An 18,303-nucleotide genomic window follows, 5' to 3' on the forward strand; every position below is an offset into this window, starting at 1 on the left:
TTAAAGATGTAAGAATGTCTTATAATTCACAAACATCAGGTTTCCAAGTGTACAGCCTCCAGAACCTCCAGAAACCATGCCGACCCAGACTCTGGTACATGTCGGTGGGGGAATCTTGACTTTTTCTTCCTGTGCTGACATTCTAACAGTCTTTGTCACAATGGCATTTCTAGCAAGGCCATCAGAAGTCCGCCCGCCAGTGCTAACATCTACAAGGACAGCTGGGAGTTCGACTTGTATGTGGAGGAGCTGGACCGAGCCACCGGCTGTGAGATATTCCGACATCCCAGCTGGATTCACTTTTATTACAGCTGGGCCGGCTTTAAAAACTACAACCTAGTCGCTCGGGTAAATGTCTCGAATGTTCTGTTCTATGACGACATCTGGTCCAAATTCCTTGGTTTGGTTTTATTAAGTGTTCTGGGTTCTGTGTCCTTTTCTTAAATGTCTGGGACTGTTTGTTTGCTCTCAGAAGAACAGGGTGGTGTTGGTGTCCCTGTGGTGTCCCACAGGACACGAAAAGAAGAAGAAAGAAAACCTGTGGTGTGTTTATGTAACTGTAGATATGATTACAGAAGGTGAATCAGTTCATCTGCACGCAGTGTTTAGTGGGAGGAACCTTTCATCCTCATCTGAGACCTCTTCAGTCTCACCTGACTGCAGGTACCCCCACCCTTATAAACAATACAGTGGCTGCAGGTACCCCCACCCTTATAAACAATACAGCACTGCAGGTACCCCCACCCTTATAAACAATACAGTGGCTGCAGGTACCCCCACCCTTATAAACAATACAGTGACTGCAGGTACCCCCACCCTTATAAACAATACAGTGGCTGCAGGTGTCCCCACCCTTATAAACAATACAGCACTGCAGGTACCCCCACCCTTATAAACAATACAGTACTGCAGGTACCCCCACCCTTATAAACAATACAGTACTGCAGGTACCCCCACCCTTATAAACAATACAGTGGCTGCAGGTACCCCCACCCTTATAAACAATACAGTGGCTGCAGGTACCCCCACCCTTATAAACAATACAGTGGTGTAACGATCGGTTACATTGCATATGAACCCGATCGTTGTTTTCGGTCGTTACACCACTCTAGAGATGTTTAGGAGAGATGGCAGTGGACTTTTTTTGGAAGGGGGGGATTTTCCCCCCCTTTTTTTTCCCCTATTGTACTTGGCCAATTACCCCAGTCTTTTGAGCCGTCCCGGTCGCTGCTCCACCCCCTCTGCTGAGCCGGGGAGGGCTGCAGACTACCACATGTCTCCTCCGATACATGTGGAGTCACCAGCCACTTCTTTTCACCTGACAGTGAGGAGTTTCAGCAGGGGGACATAGCACATGGGAGGATCACGCTATTCCCCCCAGTCCCCCCCCCCAAACAAGTGCCCCCAACTGACCAGAGTAGGCGCCAGTGCAGCAACCAGGACACAGCCACATCCAGCTTCCCACCCACAGACATGGCCATTTGTGTCTGTAGGGACGCCCGACCAAGCCCGGAGGTAACACGGGGATTCGAACTAGGATCCCCATGTTGATAGGCAACAGAATAGACCGCTACGCCACCCGGATACTCCCGGCAGTGGAGTTTTTAACTAGATTGTTTAACACAATCTTGGAAAGTGAGAGGATGCCTGAGGAGTGGAGAAGAAGCATACTGGTACCGATTTTCAAGAACAAGGGTGATGTGCAGAACTGTAGCAACTACAGAGGTATAAAGTTGATCAGCCACAGCATGAAGATTTGGGAAAGAGTAATAGAAGCTAGGTTAAGAGGAGGAGAGGTGATGATCAGCATCAAGATTTTCATTGGGAGTGATGAAGAAGGACAGGATTAGGAAGGAGTATATTAGAGGGACCGCTCAGGTTGGACGGTCTGGAGACAAAGCAAGAGAGACAAGATGGAGATGGTTTGGACATGTGTGGAGGAGAGATGCTGGGTATACTGGGAGAAGGATGCTGAATATGGAGCTGCCAGGGAAGAGGAGAAGAGGAAGGCCAAAGAGGAGGTTTATGGATGTGGTGAGGGAGGACATGCAGGTGGCTGGTGTGACAGAGGAAGATGCAGAGGACAGGAAAAGATGGAAACGGATGATCCGCTGTGGCGCCCCCTAACGGGAGCAGCCAAAAGTAGTAGTAGTAGTAGTAGTAGTATCAGGAACAGGAATCAGGAAAACTTTGTCGTTTCACTTCATGTACTTACGCACATGAAGTGAAACGAAATGCCGTCCCCCCCCCCAGCCCACAGCAGTACAACATACAGACAAAAACACATTCAAGAACTACAAGAACACACATATGCAAACTAACACATATATCCAAACTAAACAACAACAACAAAAAAAATCCCTGTCCAAGGGAACAGATGCCAGCCGGGATGACTGTCGGAACTGCCGGTCTCCATGGCTAGCGATTAGCCTAGCCTGCCCCGATTACGCATCCCCTCAGACCACTCAGTGTTTCACAGCTCCAGGCAGGGGCTGTGGTCCCTGTGGCAACTGGACAAGGCAGAACAAGCCCTCCCAGCTGATCCGACACCAGCTGCCCCAGCCAGACACCCTTGCCACTCCACACAACGACATCAAAAACACCAGTAAACGGCAGGTGAGGCCGCTGCCAGACCGCCCTCGGTGTTATTGAAACTGCTGGTCTGCGTGGGCTCGCAGTTAGCTTAGCCTGCCCCGCTTCCTCGTCCTGTCAGACCGCCCTCAGTGATACTTCCTCGGGTGCACCTCTGGGCAAGGCCGCGGTCCCTGGGCCCACAGCGCAGCAGACCAAGCTCTCGCAGCCAATCCAGCACCAAGCTCTCCCAGCCAACAAACGAAGACGAAAACTTAGACGTGGACAAAAACACTGCGTGGACGGTACTGGGTGAGGCCGCCGCCAATGGGAATTTGCGTCACCATCATCAGAGTAATAGTAGTAGTAGTAGTAGTAGTAGCAGTAGTACTAGTAGTAGTAGTAGTCATAGTAATTGACTTGACACTTTCCCAACAATCACACACTTTGCCTCTTTGTCATGTTGTGATGTAGATTGTAGACTAATAATGGTGGACTAGTGAACTCCTGACTCGTCTCTTCAGTGTTAATGGTCTTTATGTCAGTGTTGGAAACCTTCTTTATCAAATACTGACGGAAGGTGTATTGTACAGTCAGATACACACCAAGCATTGGTTTCTGTGTGCCTCCGATTAAGTCTGTCCATCTATTTACCCCTTTCTGTCAGTGTCTGTAAACCTCATCATCATCTGTCTGTCTGGTGGTTCTTCCATTGATTTGGTGGTCAGTCTATCTAAACGTTGGTTAATCAATTTTATTGGTTTATCTTTTGATGTTATTTAATCATTTAATCTGTGTCTATTAAGGTCAATCTAATCAATTGATTCATCTTATTTGATAAATCAATCTACTCTATCTGTTTAATTAGTTAATCTGTATATTTGATTGATTAATCCATTTGTGTATTTGATGGTGAATCCTTCTCTTTGATTGGTTCTGTCTTTGTAGGAAGTCAAACTTGTACTTCACTGTTGGAAATCCGTGTCGCTACTCGCTTTCCTGCCACTTCACCTCTTCCCTTCTCGTTTTCTGTCGTCCTTCCTGACCTGCGCCCTTTCGAAAGCCGAGGCACGTTGTGTCGGGTCTCTGAGCTTGAAAAAACGTACAGCACCTTTCTTTTGTTCTCCTTTTGCAACCATTTTCTCTCTGCTTGTACGTTTTGACATGTAAATGCCCCAACACATGTTTTCCAGGTGATTGAGACAGATGACGCCTTCAGGCCCCTCGTCCACGGCTTCGACTACCTGGTGGACTTTCTAGATCTGACCTTCCCCGAACAGAGACCGGACAGAGAGCACGCCTATGTTGAGGTGAGCAGAATAACCACACCAGGACACCAGAACCATGACTTGAGTTTCCATACGTGTAGTGGAAAGACTTGGATGTGAACTCTTTGGAAATACCCGGTTTTCGGCATTCGTTGGTCATAACATGTGATCTGATCTTCTTCTCAGGCCTTGTTCAGACTGCTGGCAAATCAGATTTATTTCTCAAATCAGATATTTAAGACGGACTGTTTGCACTGTTATATGCAAGTGATCAGATTGGATTTGTGTGTCCGGCCATCACCAACATATCTGTATGGGTTGCTGTGGCAACGACGTAGGCGTGAGTAACTACGTACACTTGTGATGCAGTTTCAGCCTGGAAGCATGAGAAATGGAGATCACCATCTCGCACTCCAAGCAATCGCGCTGTAAAGTCACGGTGCAGAACTCCTCCATCGCACCACACAAACTCAGCGACGGAGGAGGCTGGTATACATTACGTGCAGCAGTCATGGCGGGCTCCACTTCAGTCACTCTGGATTTGATGTCATTGTGTGTCGCATTGCAAGTGATGCAAAAGACGGGTTGAAATCCAATTTGGCCGTCCAGAGCATCCAGACTGAGACGGGTCTGTAGAAACCTGATTGCAATCCCATTTCAGAATCAGAATCAAGTTTATTGGCGATGAAGGTGTGCATGTACATGGACTTTGACTCCAGTTTCATGGCTCTCTCAGTGTACTTAACAGAATAACACACGACAACACAACAAGAGAAAAACTAAACCACACAAATACTGGCTCACCAACTTCCGGGAACCGTGCATCATCAGCCTGGACCTGCTGGCCTGCTGGGGAGCCTGTGTTAACGTGCCAGAGGCAACCATCACCCTCAGCACGAAGATGGTGGCACTCCAGTCCGGCCGGGGGAGGAGCGGGTCCAGGGACCGGCAAGCCGCCACTCAGCAGGCATGGAGCCCCGATGCAGCATTGGAGTGTTGCTAGTGCCAGAGGCAAGAGGAACGGGGCCAGATGACGCCGACAATAGCAGCCGTCCAGACCACCAGCAGCGAGAAGAGGTGGTTTCTGTTGACCACACAGCAACTGAGGCAGCAGCAGGAGGCAGACATGGCCTGGTGAGGGGCTGGCTGGAGATGGAATGGCGCCCCGAATGGAAAGAGGTGTCAGCGCTGGGGTGTGAGGTAAAGGCCTACCACTCTCAGTGGGGCAACTTCGAGCTCCACAATGGGTTGGCATACTGGAGGTGGCAAGCTCCTGGATGAGAGAGTGACTTCTTGCAGCTATTGGTGCCCCGAGTTGTATGTCCCCCCGGTTCTCCAGATGGTCCATGGCTTGGTGGGGGCGGGGCATTAAAGGAACGCCAAGACACACCTTTCAATCAGCCTTCAAACGTGTTTTAGATCCGATTTGCAAAATTGCATTTCATGTGGGGTTTTTTTTTTTTACTTTCCAGACTTTCTAAAATCAATCTGGGTACAATCTAGGTATGCCAAAAAATGGATTTGGGTTGGCAGTCTTAACAAGGCCTTTGTCACATGTCACAAGTATAGACAAACACAATGTGCTTCAAGCTAATAAAACACAAATAATTGTCTTTCATATCTTCACTGAACACACCCATTAGACATTCACAGTGCTGGAGGAAATAAGAACCCTTGGATTTAATAAACCACCTTTGGTAACAATAACCTCAAACAAGCACTTCTGGTAGCTGCAGACCAGACCTGCACAACATTTAGGAGGAATTTTGGACCATTCTTCCTTACAGAACTGCTTCAGATCAGCCATATTCTTAGAATGTGTGGTGTGAATGGCTCTCTTGAGGTCATTCCACAGCATCTCTTTTGGGTGAAGGTCTGGGCTCTGACTGGGCCATTCTTTTTAAGCTATTCTGCAGCAGATTTACTTCAATGTTTAGGGCCATTGTCTTGCCGCATCACCCAACTTTTCCTCAGCTTCAGCTGGCAGACAGCCACCCTGACATTATCCTGGAGAATACCTTGATAAACTTGGGAATTCATTTTCCTCTCGATGATGGCAAGCTGTCCAGGCCCCATTCATGGTGATTCCTCTTGCCACACCAGCTCAGTTCATCTGGATGAAGTGTTTATTGACAGACATCTGTAGCGCGAGCAGGTTGAGCAGAACTTGGAGAGGTGGAGGTATGCACTGGAGAGAAGAGGAATGAAAGTCGGTAGGAGCAAGAAGGACTACATATGCATGAATGAGAGGGAGGACAGTGGAATGGGCAGGATGCAAGGAGTAGAGGTGACAAAGGTGTATGAGTTCAAATACGTGGGGTCAACTGTCTAAAGTAACAGAGTGCAGAAGAGAGGTGAAGAAGAGAGTGCAGGCAGGGTGGAGTGGGTTGAGAAGAGTGTCAGGAGTGATTTGTGACAGAAGGGTAAAGGGAAGGTTTACAAGATGGTTGTGAGACCAGCTATGTTATATTCAAATTGGTGTCTGTGTCTAGCAGGGCCAATGACCAGCATCTCGGTTTTATCCAAATTTAAAAGCAGAAAGTTAAGTGACATCCAGTTTTTCACAGTAGCCAAGCAGGCCTCTAAGTTAGTGATTTGAGTATGATCATCAGCCGTTATAGGCACGTACAGCTGAGTATCATCAGCATAGCAATGGAAATGTATTCCATAACTGCGTATAATTTGGCCAAGAGGTGTAATGTAAAGAGAGAAAAGTAGAGGGCCAAGAACTGAGCCCTAAAGCACACCATATTTAAACGTCAGAAAATTTTGATATAATATTATTATAGCAGACACAATGTGTTCTTCCAGATAATAAGGACTTAAGCCAAGAGAGAGCTAAGCCAGAAACACCAAAATTACAATTTAATCTATCTAATAGTATACAGTGATCAATGGTGTCACAGGCTGCACTGAGGTCCAGTAGTAGAAGCACAGAAGTGGAATCAGAGTCGATAGCCAGTAGAAGATCATTCACCACTCTGGTCAGAGCAGTTGCAGTGGGGTGACAGGGCCTGAAAGCCGACTGAAAAGGTTCATATAGATGGTTTTCTTTTACATGGGTCGAAAGTTGTTGATACACAACTCTCTCTACTAGTACTTAAGAAAAGAATGGAAGATTAGAGACTGGTTGATAGTTATTAAGAGACCCTGGCTCGAGGTGCGTTTTTTTAAGTAGAGGTTTAGACAATGGATGGATGGATGGATGCTTGGTGAAGATTTTCGCCTATCAGCACCCATGTTCATCAAATAAAACAACTCTAATTCGTTAAATACTAAGTGTTGCAGTCAATTTTGTTCACTAATGTTAGCTAGCTAAGTAGCTAGAAGGCCCATTTCACTTCACAAACTTTGGCTAGCTAGCTCCCGTATGTGTTGAATACTCAGCGTGTTGCGGTCAGTAAGACTGCTTGATGAGAGAGTCGATGCACTTCAACAGTAAGCCTCACCAGACTGTAACTGTCAGTGGCCCTCAGTTTCCCTTGCCAAAGTTTAGCATAAATGTGAAGTGTTATTTGGCCCCCTTCCCAACAAGCAAGCGTGACAGGGTTGATACCAATGGATGCCTCAGGTCTTCTAGTTTCATTCTAGTAGCTTTAAAAATTAGCCCTGTACAGCCTCTGACAGTAATGTGACCTGGCTGGAGGCAGAGAGAAGTGGGTGCTGCTTGAGTGGCAGCTGGGTCAACAAGACTACCTGGAGTCTATCTGTGCAGGTCATCATCGTCATCATTACATTTATATAGCGCTTTTCTAGACACCCAAAGCATTCCACACTGAAGGGAGCAGCCCACCTCAGCCACTACCAATGTGCAGCACCCACCTGGGTGATCCCTGTTAATATCCTGTTTTACTTGAAATACGTCACATTACATAGAAGCGATACGCTCTGCATGTGTTTCATGTCGTCTTTAAAGCAACTACTTCAGTTTTATTAAAGAAATCAGAGGGTATCAGTATCTAAAAAAAACAACCTTGTCGGCTGTTTTCATCATAGTCTTAGATATTTGATGAATTGAATGACAGATTGTTTCCTCTCTGACAGATTAAAAACCGTGTTGGAGTGATGAGACGTGGTGCTGAAAGGCCTTCTCTGGGACGACCTGTACATCGGCTTCCAAAACCGCATAAAACGAGAACCTGATGTCTACCACCACAAGTAAACGAGAAAAGTGTTTTGAACAATCAACACCCGTTAGCCTGTTTTAGTTGGTCTGGATAATTCATTTATAGTTGGTCTTTGTTAGCCTTTCACTGTATCACATTTTGCCATTTCTTTTTTTTGTCCTTTACTTCTTCCTTTCATCTTCTCTCCCTGATCAGGTTATCAGGAAGTTTGCTAAACATGTTCTCCATTCTGAGCAAATCACCTCAAAATGTGGTTATTAGGATCAGAAACACTGTCATTTCATTTCATGCACTTGCGCACATGAAATGAAACAAAACATCGTTTCTCCCAGCCCACAGCAGTGCAACACAAAGACACAAACTACAAGAACTACAAGAACACACATATCCAAACTAAATTTTAAAAAAAAATTCACCGTCCAGGAGAACGAACACCAGCCAGGATGACTGTCGGAACTGCTGGTCTGCATGGGCTAGCAGTTAGCTTAGTTTGCCCCGCTTCTGCGTCCTGTCAAACTGCCCTCGGTGTCTCCTCTCTGGGCGCAGCTGTGGTCCCTGGGTCCACAGGACGCAGCAGACCAAACTCCCTCAGCCGATCCAGCGCCAGCTCTCCCAGCCAGACACCTTCGACACACCTCCCCGCACTCCACACGACGACACTAAAAACACAGTCAAGGCTAGGTGAGGCCGCTGCCAGACCACCCTCGATGTTATTGGAAATGCTGGTCTGCATGGGCTAGCAGTTAGCTTAGCCCCCCCCACCCCACCCACTTCCACGTCCTGTCAGACCGTCCTTGGTGTTACCTCTTTGGGCACAGCTCCAGGCAGGGCCGTGGTCCCTGGGCCCACAGGATGCAGCAGACCAAGCTCTCCCAGCTGATCCAGCACCAGCTCACCCAGCCATCAAATGAAGACAAACTTAGACGCAGATGTGGACAAAGACACTGCATGGACAGTAGTGGGTGAGGCCGCTGCAAATGTGAATCCCACACCGGCAGCGGAAACCCTTCTATTAACCTGTAAAGCATAGGTTATGTCCAAATACCCATATGACTTCATATGACTCCAGCGTCACTTCCCCTGGTTGACTTAGGACAGTATGATAGATTTACCATGTATACTAAACACATTTTCATGGATAGTAGGTACTAAATAGTAGGTAGTACACTAACTAGGCAGTATATTCTATTAGTACGTAGCCGAGTATTCAGACAAGGCCACAGACACTCTCTCTCTCTCTCTCTCTCTCTCTCTCTCTCCCCCCCATTTTTTTTTCAATTTCAAGAAATGTAATTAGCATAGAAACCATGCAGCTGAGATTATTGGATTCAAATGAAGTTAAATCTGTTACTGGTACGAATAGACTCCATGAATGTAAACTGAAGAAAGCACAACTAATCAGTTGTTTGAGTTTGTGGTAAACTGAGACAAACTTTGCTGCAAATTACTTTATCATCACAGAAGAGAGTAAAATCTGGGTTCTCTCTCTGAAATGTGGGATACGTGTCTCATTCCGTTTCATAGTTTGCATAGTATTTCCAAAGGGAATGTGATTCAGTTTTGGTTAAGTTTTGCAGATATGCAGGATTTTCCCCTCTGGGTCTCCTATAAAGAGTACATCTGAATCTGAATCTTTTCGGTCTCTCAGGTTTTGGAACTACTTCCAGACAGAGCTGCCAGTTCACGGTCCAGACTGGAACCAGTTCCTGAGGGAGTTGGTTCCACTCCAGGAGTCCCAAACTCCACAAGAACCAGAACTGGGAGCCAGCGGCACGCGCTGCATCCTGATCTGAAGTTCAAATCTGTTAAAGACTCATCTGTCATTTGCTGCTTTCACACATACAGTTGTCATAGTTCTTGTCATCATCCTTTTGATAAATGTGTGTTTGTTGCCAACCTTGGCTTTTTTATGCATCTTTTTAAAGCACTTTCTCTGTTTATGTCTTTTAATTTTCAAAAGATTTTGGGACGTTGTTTTGGGAACTGGTTGTGAGACCAGCTATCGTTTCATTCATACTATAGGCATTCTGCTGCCTGCAGGGTGAATCAACAAACGATGAGTTTCATATTTGAATAGGTGAGACCTTTAACTAGGTCACACCCATTTAAATATGAAACTGATCGTTGTTTGCGGTTGTGGGATTCCTGTAGTCAGTTGAGACTGAAGAGGTCACTTAGATGAATGATGAAATGTTTCTCTCAAAAAACTATCAATCAAATATTGTGTCCAGATGAGCTGATTCAACTTTCTTTGATACTACTACTACTACTACTACTACTACTACTACTACTACTACTTTCAGCCGCTCTTGTTAGGGGGCGCCACAGCGGATCATCCGTTTCCACCTCTTCCTGTCCTCTGCATCTTCCTCTGTCCCACCAGCCACCTGCATGTCCTCCCTCACCACATCCATGAACCTCCTCTTTGGCCTTCCTCTTCTCCTCTTCCCTGGCAGCTCCATATTCAGCATCCTTCTCCCAGTATAACCAGCATCTCTCCTCCACACATGTCCAAACCATCTCCATCTTGTCTCTCTTGCTTTGTCTCCAGACCGTCCCACCAGAGCTGTCCCTCTAATATACTCCTTCCTAATCCTGTCCTTCTTCATCACTCCCAGTGAAAATCTTATCATCTTCATCTCTGCCACCTCCAGCTCCTCCTCCTGTCTTTTCATCAGTGCCACTGTCTCCAAACCATATAACATAGCTGGTCTCACAACCATCTTGTAAACCTTCCCTTTAACTCTTGCTGGTACCCTTCTGTCGCAAATCACTCCTGACACTCTTCTCCACCCACTCCACCCTGCCTGCACTCCCTTCTTCACCTCTCTTCTGCACTCCCCGTTACTTTGGACAGTTGACCCCAAGTATTTAAACTCATACTCCTTCACCACCTCTACTCCTTGCATCCTGACCATTCCACTGTCCTCCCTCTCATTCACGCATATGTATTCCGTCTTGCTCCTACTGACTTTCATTCCTCTTCTCTCCAGCGCATACCTCCACCTCTCCAGGCTCTCCTCCACCTGCACCCTACTCTCACTACAGATCACAATGTCAAACATCATCTTCCATGGAGACTCCTGCCTGATCACGTCCGTCAACCTGTCCATCACCATTGCAAACAAGAAAGGGCTCAGAGCCGATCCTTGATGTAATCCCACCTCCACCTTGAACCCATCTGTCATTCCAACCACACACCTCACCACTGTCACCCTGACCTCATACATATCCTGCACCACTCTTACATACTTCTCTGCAACTCCTGACTTCCTCATACAATACCACACCTCCTCTCTCGGCACCCTGTCGTATGCTTTCTCTGAATCCACAAAGACACAATGTGACTCCTTCTGGCCTTCTCTATACTTCTCCACTAACATTCTCAAAGCAAACATCACATCTGTGGTGCTCTTTCATGGCATGAAACCATACTGCTGCTGCTGATCGTCACCTCACTCTTGTACCATCTTTCAGGTAGGGTTGTGGAACTTTGGATTTCTCATTCTCAGTGAGGAAGCTGGACTGAGGTTACAGAACTGATTATTCATTTGAACTTGAACCACAGGGACTATCCAAAGATTTAAAGTTTTACCTTCTTTATTTTCATTTTGGTGTATTCTGACTGTGAAAAAGGAGTGTTAAAGGGTTAGTCCCCTAAAAAAGGTATTAGTGAATTTAAAGGTTAAAGTGAAATTATACTTACCTGTCGTTACCTAGAAGGGAAAAAAGAATGTAACACTTACCTTGTACCTGAAGAAAAGGAGAGTATACTTACCGGTCATCTGCACCTGAAAAAGAAAATAGAGTTAACTCAAGATAAAATAAATAGATCTAAACTTCAAATTAGTGATATAAATAGACGGCTATAACTTAAAAGAACTAAAGTTGATTAAATCAACCTAAAAACTTTAAATAACCTGTTCTAAACTATAGAAAGGGTTAAATAAGAAACTGGTAACTCACCTGGTTTTGTGTAGTCTACCTTGTCAATACCTTTTGTGTGTGTGTGTTATTCAGCGCTGTTGTTTATTAAATTTGCCAGCTTGTTTATACTTTATCCCCTGTCTCTGGTCTACTACTTAAAGGACATACCACTCCCTCCGAGCCTGGAACTGGTCCAGGGCTCCTAGCTGTCTTTATAGTGACATGTGTGTTAGTGTGGATATGTGTGTTAGTGTGGATATGTGTGTTAGTGTGGATATGTGTGTTAGTGTGGATATGTGTGTTAGTGTGTATATGTGTGATAGTGTGGATATGTGTGTTAGTGTGTAAATGTGTGTTAGTGTGTAAATGTGTGTTAGTGTGTAAATGTGTGTTAGTGTGGATATGTGTGTTAGTGTGGATATGTGTGTTAGTGTGGATATGTGTGTTAGTGTGTATATGTGTGTTAGTGTGGATATTTGTGTTAGTGTGTATATGTGTGTTAGTGTGGGTATGTGTGTTAGTGTGGGTATGTGTGTTAGTGTGGATATGTGTGTTAGTGTGGATATGTGTGTTAGTGTGGATATGTGTGTTAGTGTGGATATTTGTGTTAGTGTGTATATGTGTGTTAGTGTGGGTATGTGTGTTAGTGTGGATATGTGTGTTAGTGTGGGTATGTGTGTTAGTGTGGATATTTGTGTTAGTGTGTATATGTGTGTTAGTGTGGGTATGTGTGTTAGTGTGGATATGTGTGTTAGTGTGGGTATGTGTGTTAGTGTGGATATGTGTGTTAGTGTGGATATGTGTGTTAGTGTGGATATGTGTGTTAGTGTGGATATGTGTGTTAGTGTGGATATGTGTGTTAGTGTGGGTATGTGTGTTAGTGTGGGTATGTGTGTTAGTGTGGATATTTGTGTTAGTGTGGATATGTGTGTTAGTGTGGATATGTGTGTTAGTGTGTATATGTGTGTTAGTGTGGATATGTGTGTTAGTGTGGGTATGTGTGTTAGTGTGGGTATGTGTGTTAGTGTGTATATGTGTGTTAGTGTGGATATGTGTGTTAGTGTGTATATGTGTGTTAGTGTGGGTGTGTGTGTTAGTGTGTTAGTGTGGAAATGTCAGGTGAAAGAAGCGGCTGGTGACTCCACATGTATGGGAGGAGGCATGTGGTAGTCTGCAGCCCTCCTCGGTTCAGCGGGGGGGGGGGGAGCAGAGACCGGGACGGCTTGAGAGAGTGGGGTAATTGGCCAAGTACAGTCGGGGGGAGGGGGGGCCCCCCTCGGGGGGAGGGGGGGGCCCACAACAAAAAACCACCCAGGAATTGGTCCCTCTGGGATTCTTCGCTTGGCTGTGATTTGACCTTCAGATTCTTCCACATCTTCAGGTACATGGAAGGGTTTTCTTGGTTCTGTCATGAATGATGATTTGTTTTAGTTTATTTCTATTTCAAAACGTTGTGTTCATTTTCTTCCATCTTTAAGTTGAGAATTCCACCAGGACGAACGTCTGTCTAGCTCCTGTTTCCATATTCGGTAGTTTTATGATGTCGGTGTTGTGAAGACTTCCTCAAATGTTCGGTCTCTCTTTTTTTAACATCCTCTTCCTCTCTAGATCAACGTTTCCTGTGTGTTTTGACACATCTCTTCACGGGCAGCTGCAGCTTGATCGTTTGTCTCTGTCCTGTGCAGAATGAAGGAGCGACTCTTGGTCTGGATCTGGATCTGGTTCCTCTGCTGGTCCGCTTTCCGTTTGCAGCCGTCTGCGGCAGATTCTGTCCCCCTGCCTGAAATCACCGACACCAAGTTCATCTCTGAATGCGTGAAGTTGCACAACGAGGTTCGCTCGCTGGTGGAGCCTCCCGCCACCGACATGCTTCATATGGTAGGAAACGAAAAGACCTTTATGGCCAGGATGTGTAAACCACAGCCGAAATCTCACATGTGGTTTAAAATAACAGTAAATTGAATCAAATCTGCGATACCTACCTTGTCTCTGTATGTTAAGTTTGTCTTCTGGAGATGGAGGCTTGTCCATAAACGGTGCCGTTATTTGATTCTGACTGATGGGAAGTCTGATTGATGCACTGACAGACTGACTAGTCTGGTCTAACAACCCCTAGTTTTTCCACTGGTGCCGACCCAGTCTGACGCGACATGTCCCGCCTTGTCCCTAAGAGCCCATTGTGGAGCGACTTCATCACTATGACAAAAAAAAAGAGTGCTCATGCTCTCATCAAGGCATGTTTGATTCATTCTGTCAGCGATGTTAAAGTATTTCAGAGGATGTGTGTTAAGCAGTTACAAACGATGGTGTCGTTGCCTGTTGGCCATCTGGCCACAGTAAACAGCTGGAGTTTTTCCCCAGATGTGGCCTTTCATGGTGAGACATCACTAGCTTGTATGGGCGTGGTCATTTCTTCTAAGCCTGCAGCACATCGCTGTTTCACAGTCCTCCTCCTCCTCCTCCTCCTCCTTCTTCTTCTTCTTCTTCTTCTTCTTCTTCTTCCTCGTCTGGCTTGTTCCCTGTTTCCAAGGGGTCGCCACAGTGGATTTGATAGTTTCCATCGGTGAGGGCACAGCACTGATGGTGGTCATTGTTAACCCGGGCCTTGACCAATCCAGTATAGTCTTGTCAATCTGCATAATGATTTGGCAAAATTTTACATCGGATGCCCTTCCTGACACAACCACTAACCCTATGTACCCTGTAACCCTATGTACCCTATAACCTATAACCCTATGTACCCTATAACCTATAACCCTATGTACCCTATAACTACTAACCCTATGTACCCTATAACCACTAACCCTATGTACCCTATAACCCTATGTACCCTGTAACCATATGTACCCTATAACCTATAACCCTATGTACCCTATAACTACTAACCCTATGTACCCTATAACCACTAACCCTATGTACCCTATAACCCTATGTACCCTATAACCCTATGTACCCTATAACCTATAACCCTATGTACCCTATAACTACTAACCCTATGTACCCTATAACCACTAACCCTATGTACCCTATAACCCTATGTACCCTATAACCTATAACCCTATGTACCCTATAACTACTAACCCTATGTACCCTATAACCACTAACCCTATGTACCCTATAACCCTATGTACCCTATAACCACTAACCCTATGTACCCTATAACCTATAACCCTATGTACCCTATAACTACTAACCCTATGTACCCTATAACCACTAACCCTATGTACCCTATAACCACTAACCCTATGTACCCTATAACCACTAACCCTATGTACCCTATAACCACTAACCCTATGTACCCTATAACCCTATGTATCCTATAACCACTAACCCTATGTACCCTATAACCACTAACCCTATGTACCCTATAACCCTATATACCCTATAACCACTAACCCTATGTACCCTATAACCTATAACCCCATGTACCCTATAACCACTAACCCTATGTACCCTATAACCACTAACCCTATGTACCCTATAACCACTAACCCTATGTACCCTATAACCACTAACCCTATGTACCCTATAACCACTAACCCTATGTACCCTATAACCACTAACCCTATGTACCCTATAACCCTATGTACCCTATAACCACTAACCCTATGTACCCTATAACCTATAACCCCATGTACCCTATAACCACTAACCCTATGTACCCTATAACCACTAACCCTATGTACCCTATAACCACTAACCCTATGTACCCTATAACTTATAACCCTATGTACCCTGTAACCTATAACCCTATGTACCCTATAACCCGATGTACCCTGTAACCTATAACTTTATGTACCCTGTAACCTATAACCCTATGTATCACTGTGTTACAGTATCAGTGACTGATTTTGTGTTTGTTTCCCTTGTCTTTATAATCAAGACAACAAAGTCGGCAAACAAAATTTTTTGGTGGATTTTTTTCAGAAGACTTCCGTATTTGCTGACTTCCTGAAATCACCAACTTATTGGGCAGCACGGTTGGCACAGTGGTTAGTGCAGTTGCCTGGGTTCGAGCCCCGGGGTAGTCCAACCTTGGGGGTCGTCCCGGGTCGTCCTCTGTGTGGAGTTTGCATGTTCTCCCCGTGTCTGTGTGGGTTTCCTCCGGGGGCTCCGGTTTCCTCCCACAGTCCAAAGACCTGTAGGTCAGGTGACTCAGCTGTACTAAATTGTCCCTAGGTGTGTGTGTGTGTGTGTGTGTGTGTGTGTGTGTGTGTGTGGGCCCTGTGGTGGCCTGTCCAGGGTGTCTCCCCGCCTGCTGCCAGTGACTGCTGGGATAGGCTCCAGCATCCCCACGACCCTGAGAGCAGGATAAGCGGTTTGGATAATGGATGGAATTTGTGACTTGACATTATTTTGGAGGCGTACAGTCACATGAAGACCAGGATAGTGATTGGATTTTTCCGAATGGAACAAAAAGCCTGATTGTTTTATTCATTATTCAGTTTTGGTAATGGGTACAGCCACACCCTATGGCTGGAAGTAGGGTCTGAGATTACAGATTGACTGATTTATTGGCCTGGTGAATTTATGACGAAGTGACTGAATGTTTTGTGGAAAGGTTGCTCAATCAGTCAGTCATTCTGTCTGACTGTCAGTCAAACAACTACTGTTTTTTTTTTCCATCTTCCTGCAGACATGGGATGCAGGTTTGGCGAAGACAGCCCAAGCATGGGCGCGGCACTGTGACTTCAGTCACAACATCCAGCTCAGCAAAGCAGGGCAGATGCACCCTGTCTTCCGCTCGGTGGGAGAGAACCTCTGGGTCGGCACACCACCCTCCACTTTCACCGTGAGCAGGGCCATGGACTTATGGGTCAACGAAAAGGAACACTACAGCTACAGACAAAACACGTGCACAGACGTCTGTGGCCACTACACACAAGTGTGTATGAGCTTGCTTCATGTTAGTTATAGTTAACATGACCTCTAGAATTGTTGTGGAGTTGCCTATACTGAATGTCTACATGGATGGCCTACCCAGTCGGCCCACAGGGTCAGGGCCCCCAAGCCAGACTCTGTGTGATGTCACTGCTGTTTACTTTTCATTTTTCACTTTAGCATTGCAGAACTCTGCGTCCGGGTAGCGTAGTGGTCTATTCCATTGCCTACCAACACGGAGATCGCTGGTTCGAATCCCCGTGTTACCTCCGGCTTGGTCGGGCGTCCCTACAGACACAATTGGTCCTGTCTGTGGGTGGGGAGCCGGATGTGGGTATGTTTCCTGGGTCCTGGTTGCTGCAGTAGCGCCTCCTCTGCTCGGTCGGGGCGCCTGTTCGGGGGGGGGGGCTGGGGGGAATAGCGTGATCCTCCCACATGCTACGTCCCCCTGGTGAAACTCCTCACTGTCAGGTGAAAAGAAGTGCCTGGCGACTCCACATGTATCAGAGGAGGCATGTGGTAGTCTGCAGCCCTCCCTGGATCAGCAGAGGGGTGGAGCAGAGACCGGCGTGGCTCGGAAGAGTGGGGTAATTGGCCAAGTACACTGGGGGGGGGGGGGTGGTGTTAAAAAAAAGAATTGAAGAACTCCATTCATTTGTGGCAGTAACAGCTTTCTATCGCTGTTTTTTAGCCTATATCTGTTGTTATTAAAGGTGGTCTTATCTGATTTGTGGTTGAGAGCTGTGTATTGTGTCAGTGAGCTGTTGCTGTGGGGTGCAGCTGAGCTGTGGGGGGGGGGCTTTGGGGTGTCTATGCCCAGGGGCCAACTGTCTCATAATCCATCTATGAATGGCTACATTGTATATTAGAAGATGAAAGTGTTCAGAGGGACAAATTAAGATGAAGAAACTTGTTCTTATTCTCTAGTTGGGATAATTTGCATGCCCCCCCCCCGGCCCAATCCAACTGAAAATATATTAGAAAGTAAGATGAACCCTTATCCTCCGACAGACTAGTGTTTGGATTTGGGTCAAACAGCAGATTTCTAATAAGGGTAAAGTGAATTTTATTGTGTGTGTGTGTGTTTGTACTCATGTTCATGTTCAGTCAAGGGAAGCGGTTTTCTCATCACTATTTTCTCCTCTTCAGGTGGTGTGGGCGAGCAGCTTTAAGGTCGGATGTGCGGTTCAGGTCTGCCCCAAAGGTGTCAAAGGGACGACCTATAAAGACGGAGCCCTCTTTGTTTGTAACTATGCCACTGCGTAAGTTGAAAGACTTTTGCTGACTAAATTAATAAAGTGCTAAGGACATGGCAGAAAGAAATCCCCCAGTTCCCACAGAATAGGAAAGAGGTCCATGTGTTATTAAGCCTTAGTGTATGTAGCCTGGCCAGGAAAAAGGTGCATCTGTTAGAACTGGCAGAAATCATTGTTCCTCTTTTGAAGTGTTACCAGTGTTTGTATTTGCTCAAGCTTTGGCATGAATCGACTCTGTGCATAACTGCAGTCCACTGACTTCCGGTTTCTACT

The 18,303-nt window shown here is 46.0% G+C and overlaps 2 protein-coding genes across 3 annotated transcripts in view; both read left to right on the forward strand.

Moving 5' to 3' along the window:
• cmah (cytidine monophospho-N-acetylneuraminic acid hydroxylase) overlaps positions 1-9,759 on the forward strand; it is a 68,080-nt gene extending 58,321 nt beyond the window's left edge. Inside the window, 5 exon segments of the mRNA XM_056275738.1 lie at positions 174-348; positions 3,765-3,881; positions 7,884-7,909; positions 7,911-7,997; positions 9,615-9,759. Coding sequence (XP_056131713.1) covers positions 174-348; positions 3,765-3,881; positions 7,884-7,909; positions 7,911-7,997; positions 9,615-9,759 — 550 coding nt within the window.
• A 3,804-nt stretch (positions 9,760-13,563) lies between these two features.
• Positions 13,564-18,303, forward strand: part of glipr1a (GLI pathogenesis-related 1a) — a 28,263-nt gene continuing 23,523 nt past the window's right edge. For both annotated transcript variants that reach the window (XM_056276267.1, XM_056276266.1), the window contains exons 1-3: positions 13,564-13,771; positions 16,530-16,778; positions 17,924-18,036. In XM_056276267.1, the coding sequence (XP_056132242.1) occupies positions 13,580-13,771; positions 16,530-16,778; positions 17,924-18,036 (554 nt within the window). In that variant the 5' untranslated portion in view covers positions 13,564-13,579. The remainder of the gene's footprint in view (positions 13,772-16,529; positions 16,779-17,923; positions 18,037-18,303) is intronic.

This window comes from Lampris incognitus, chromosome 3, assembly GCF_029633865.1.
Source record: "Lampris incognitus isolate fLamInc1 chromosome 3, fLamInc1.hap2, whole genome shotgun sequence".
Classification (NCBI taxonomy): domain Eukaryota; kingdom Metazoa; phylum Chordata; class Actinopteri; order Lampriformes; family Lampridae; genus Lampris; species Lampris incognitus.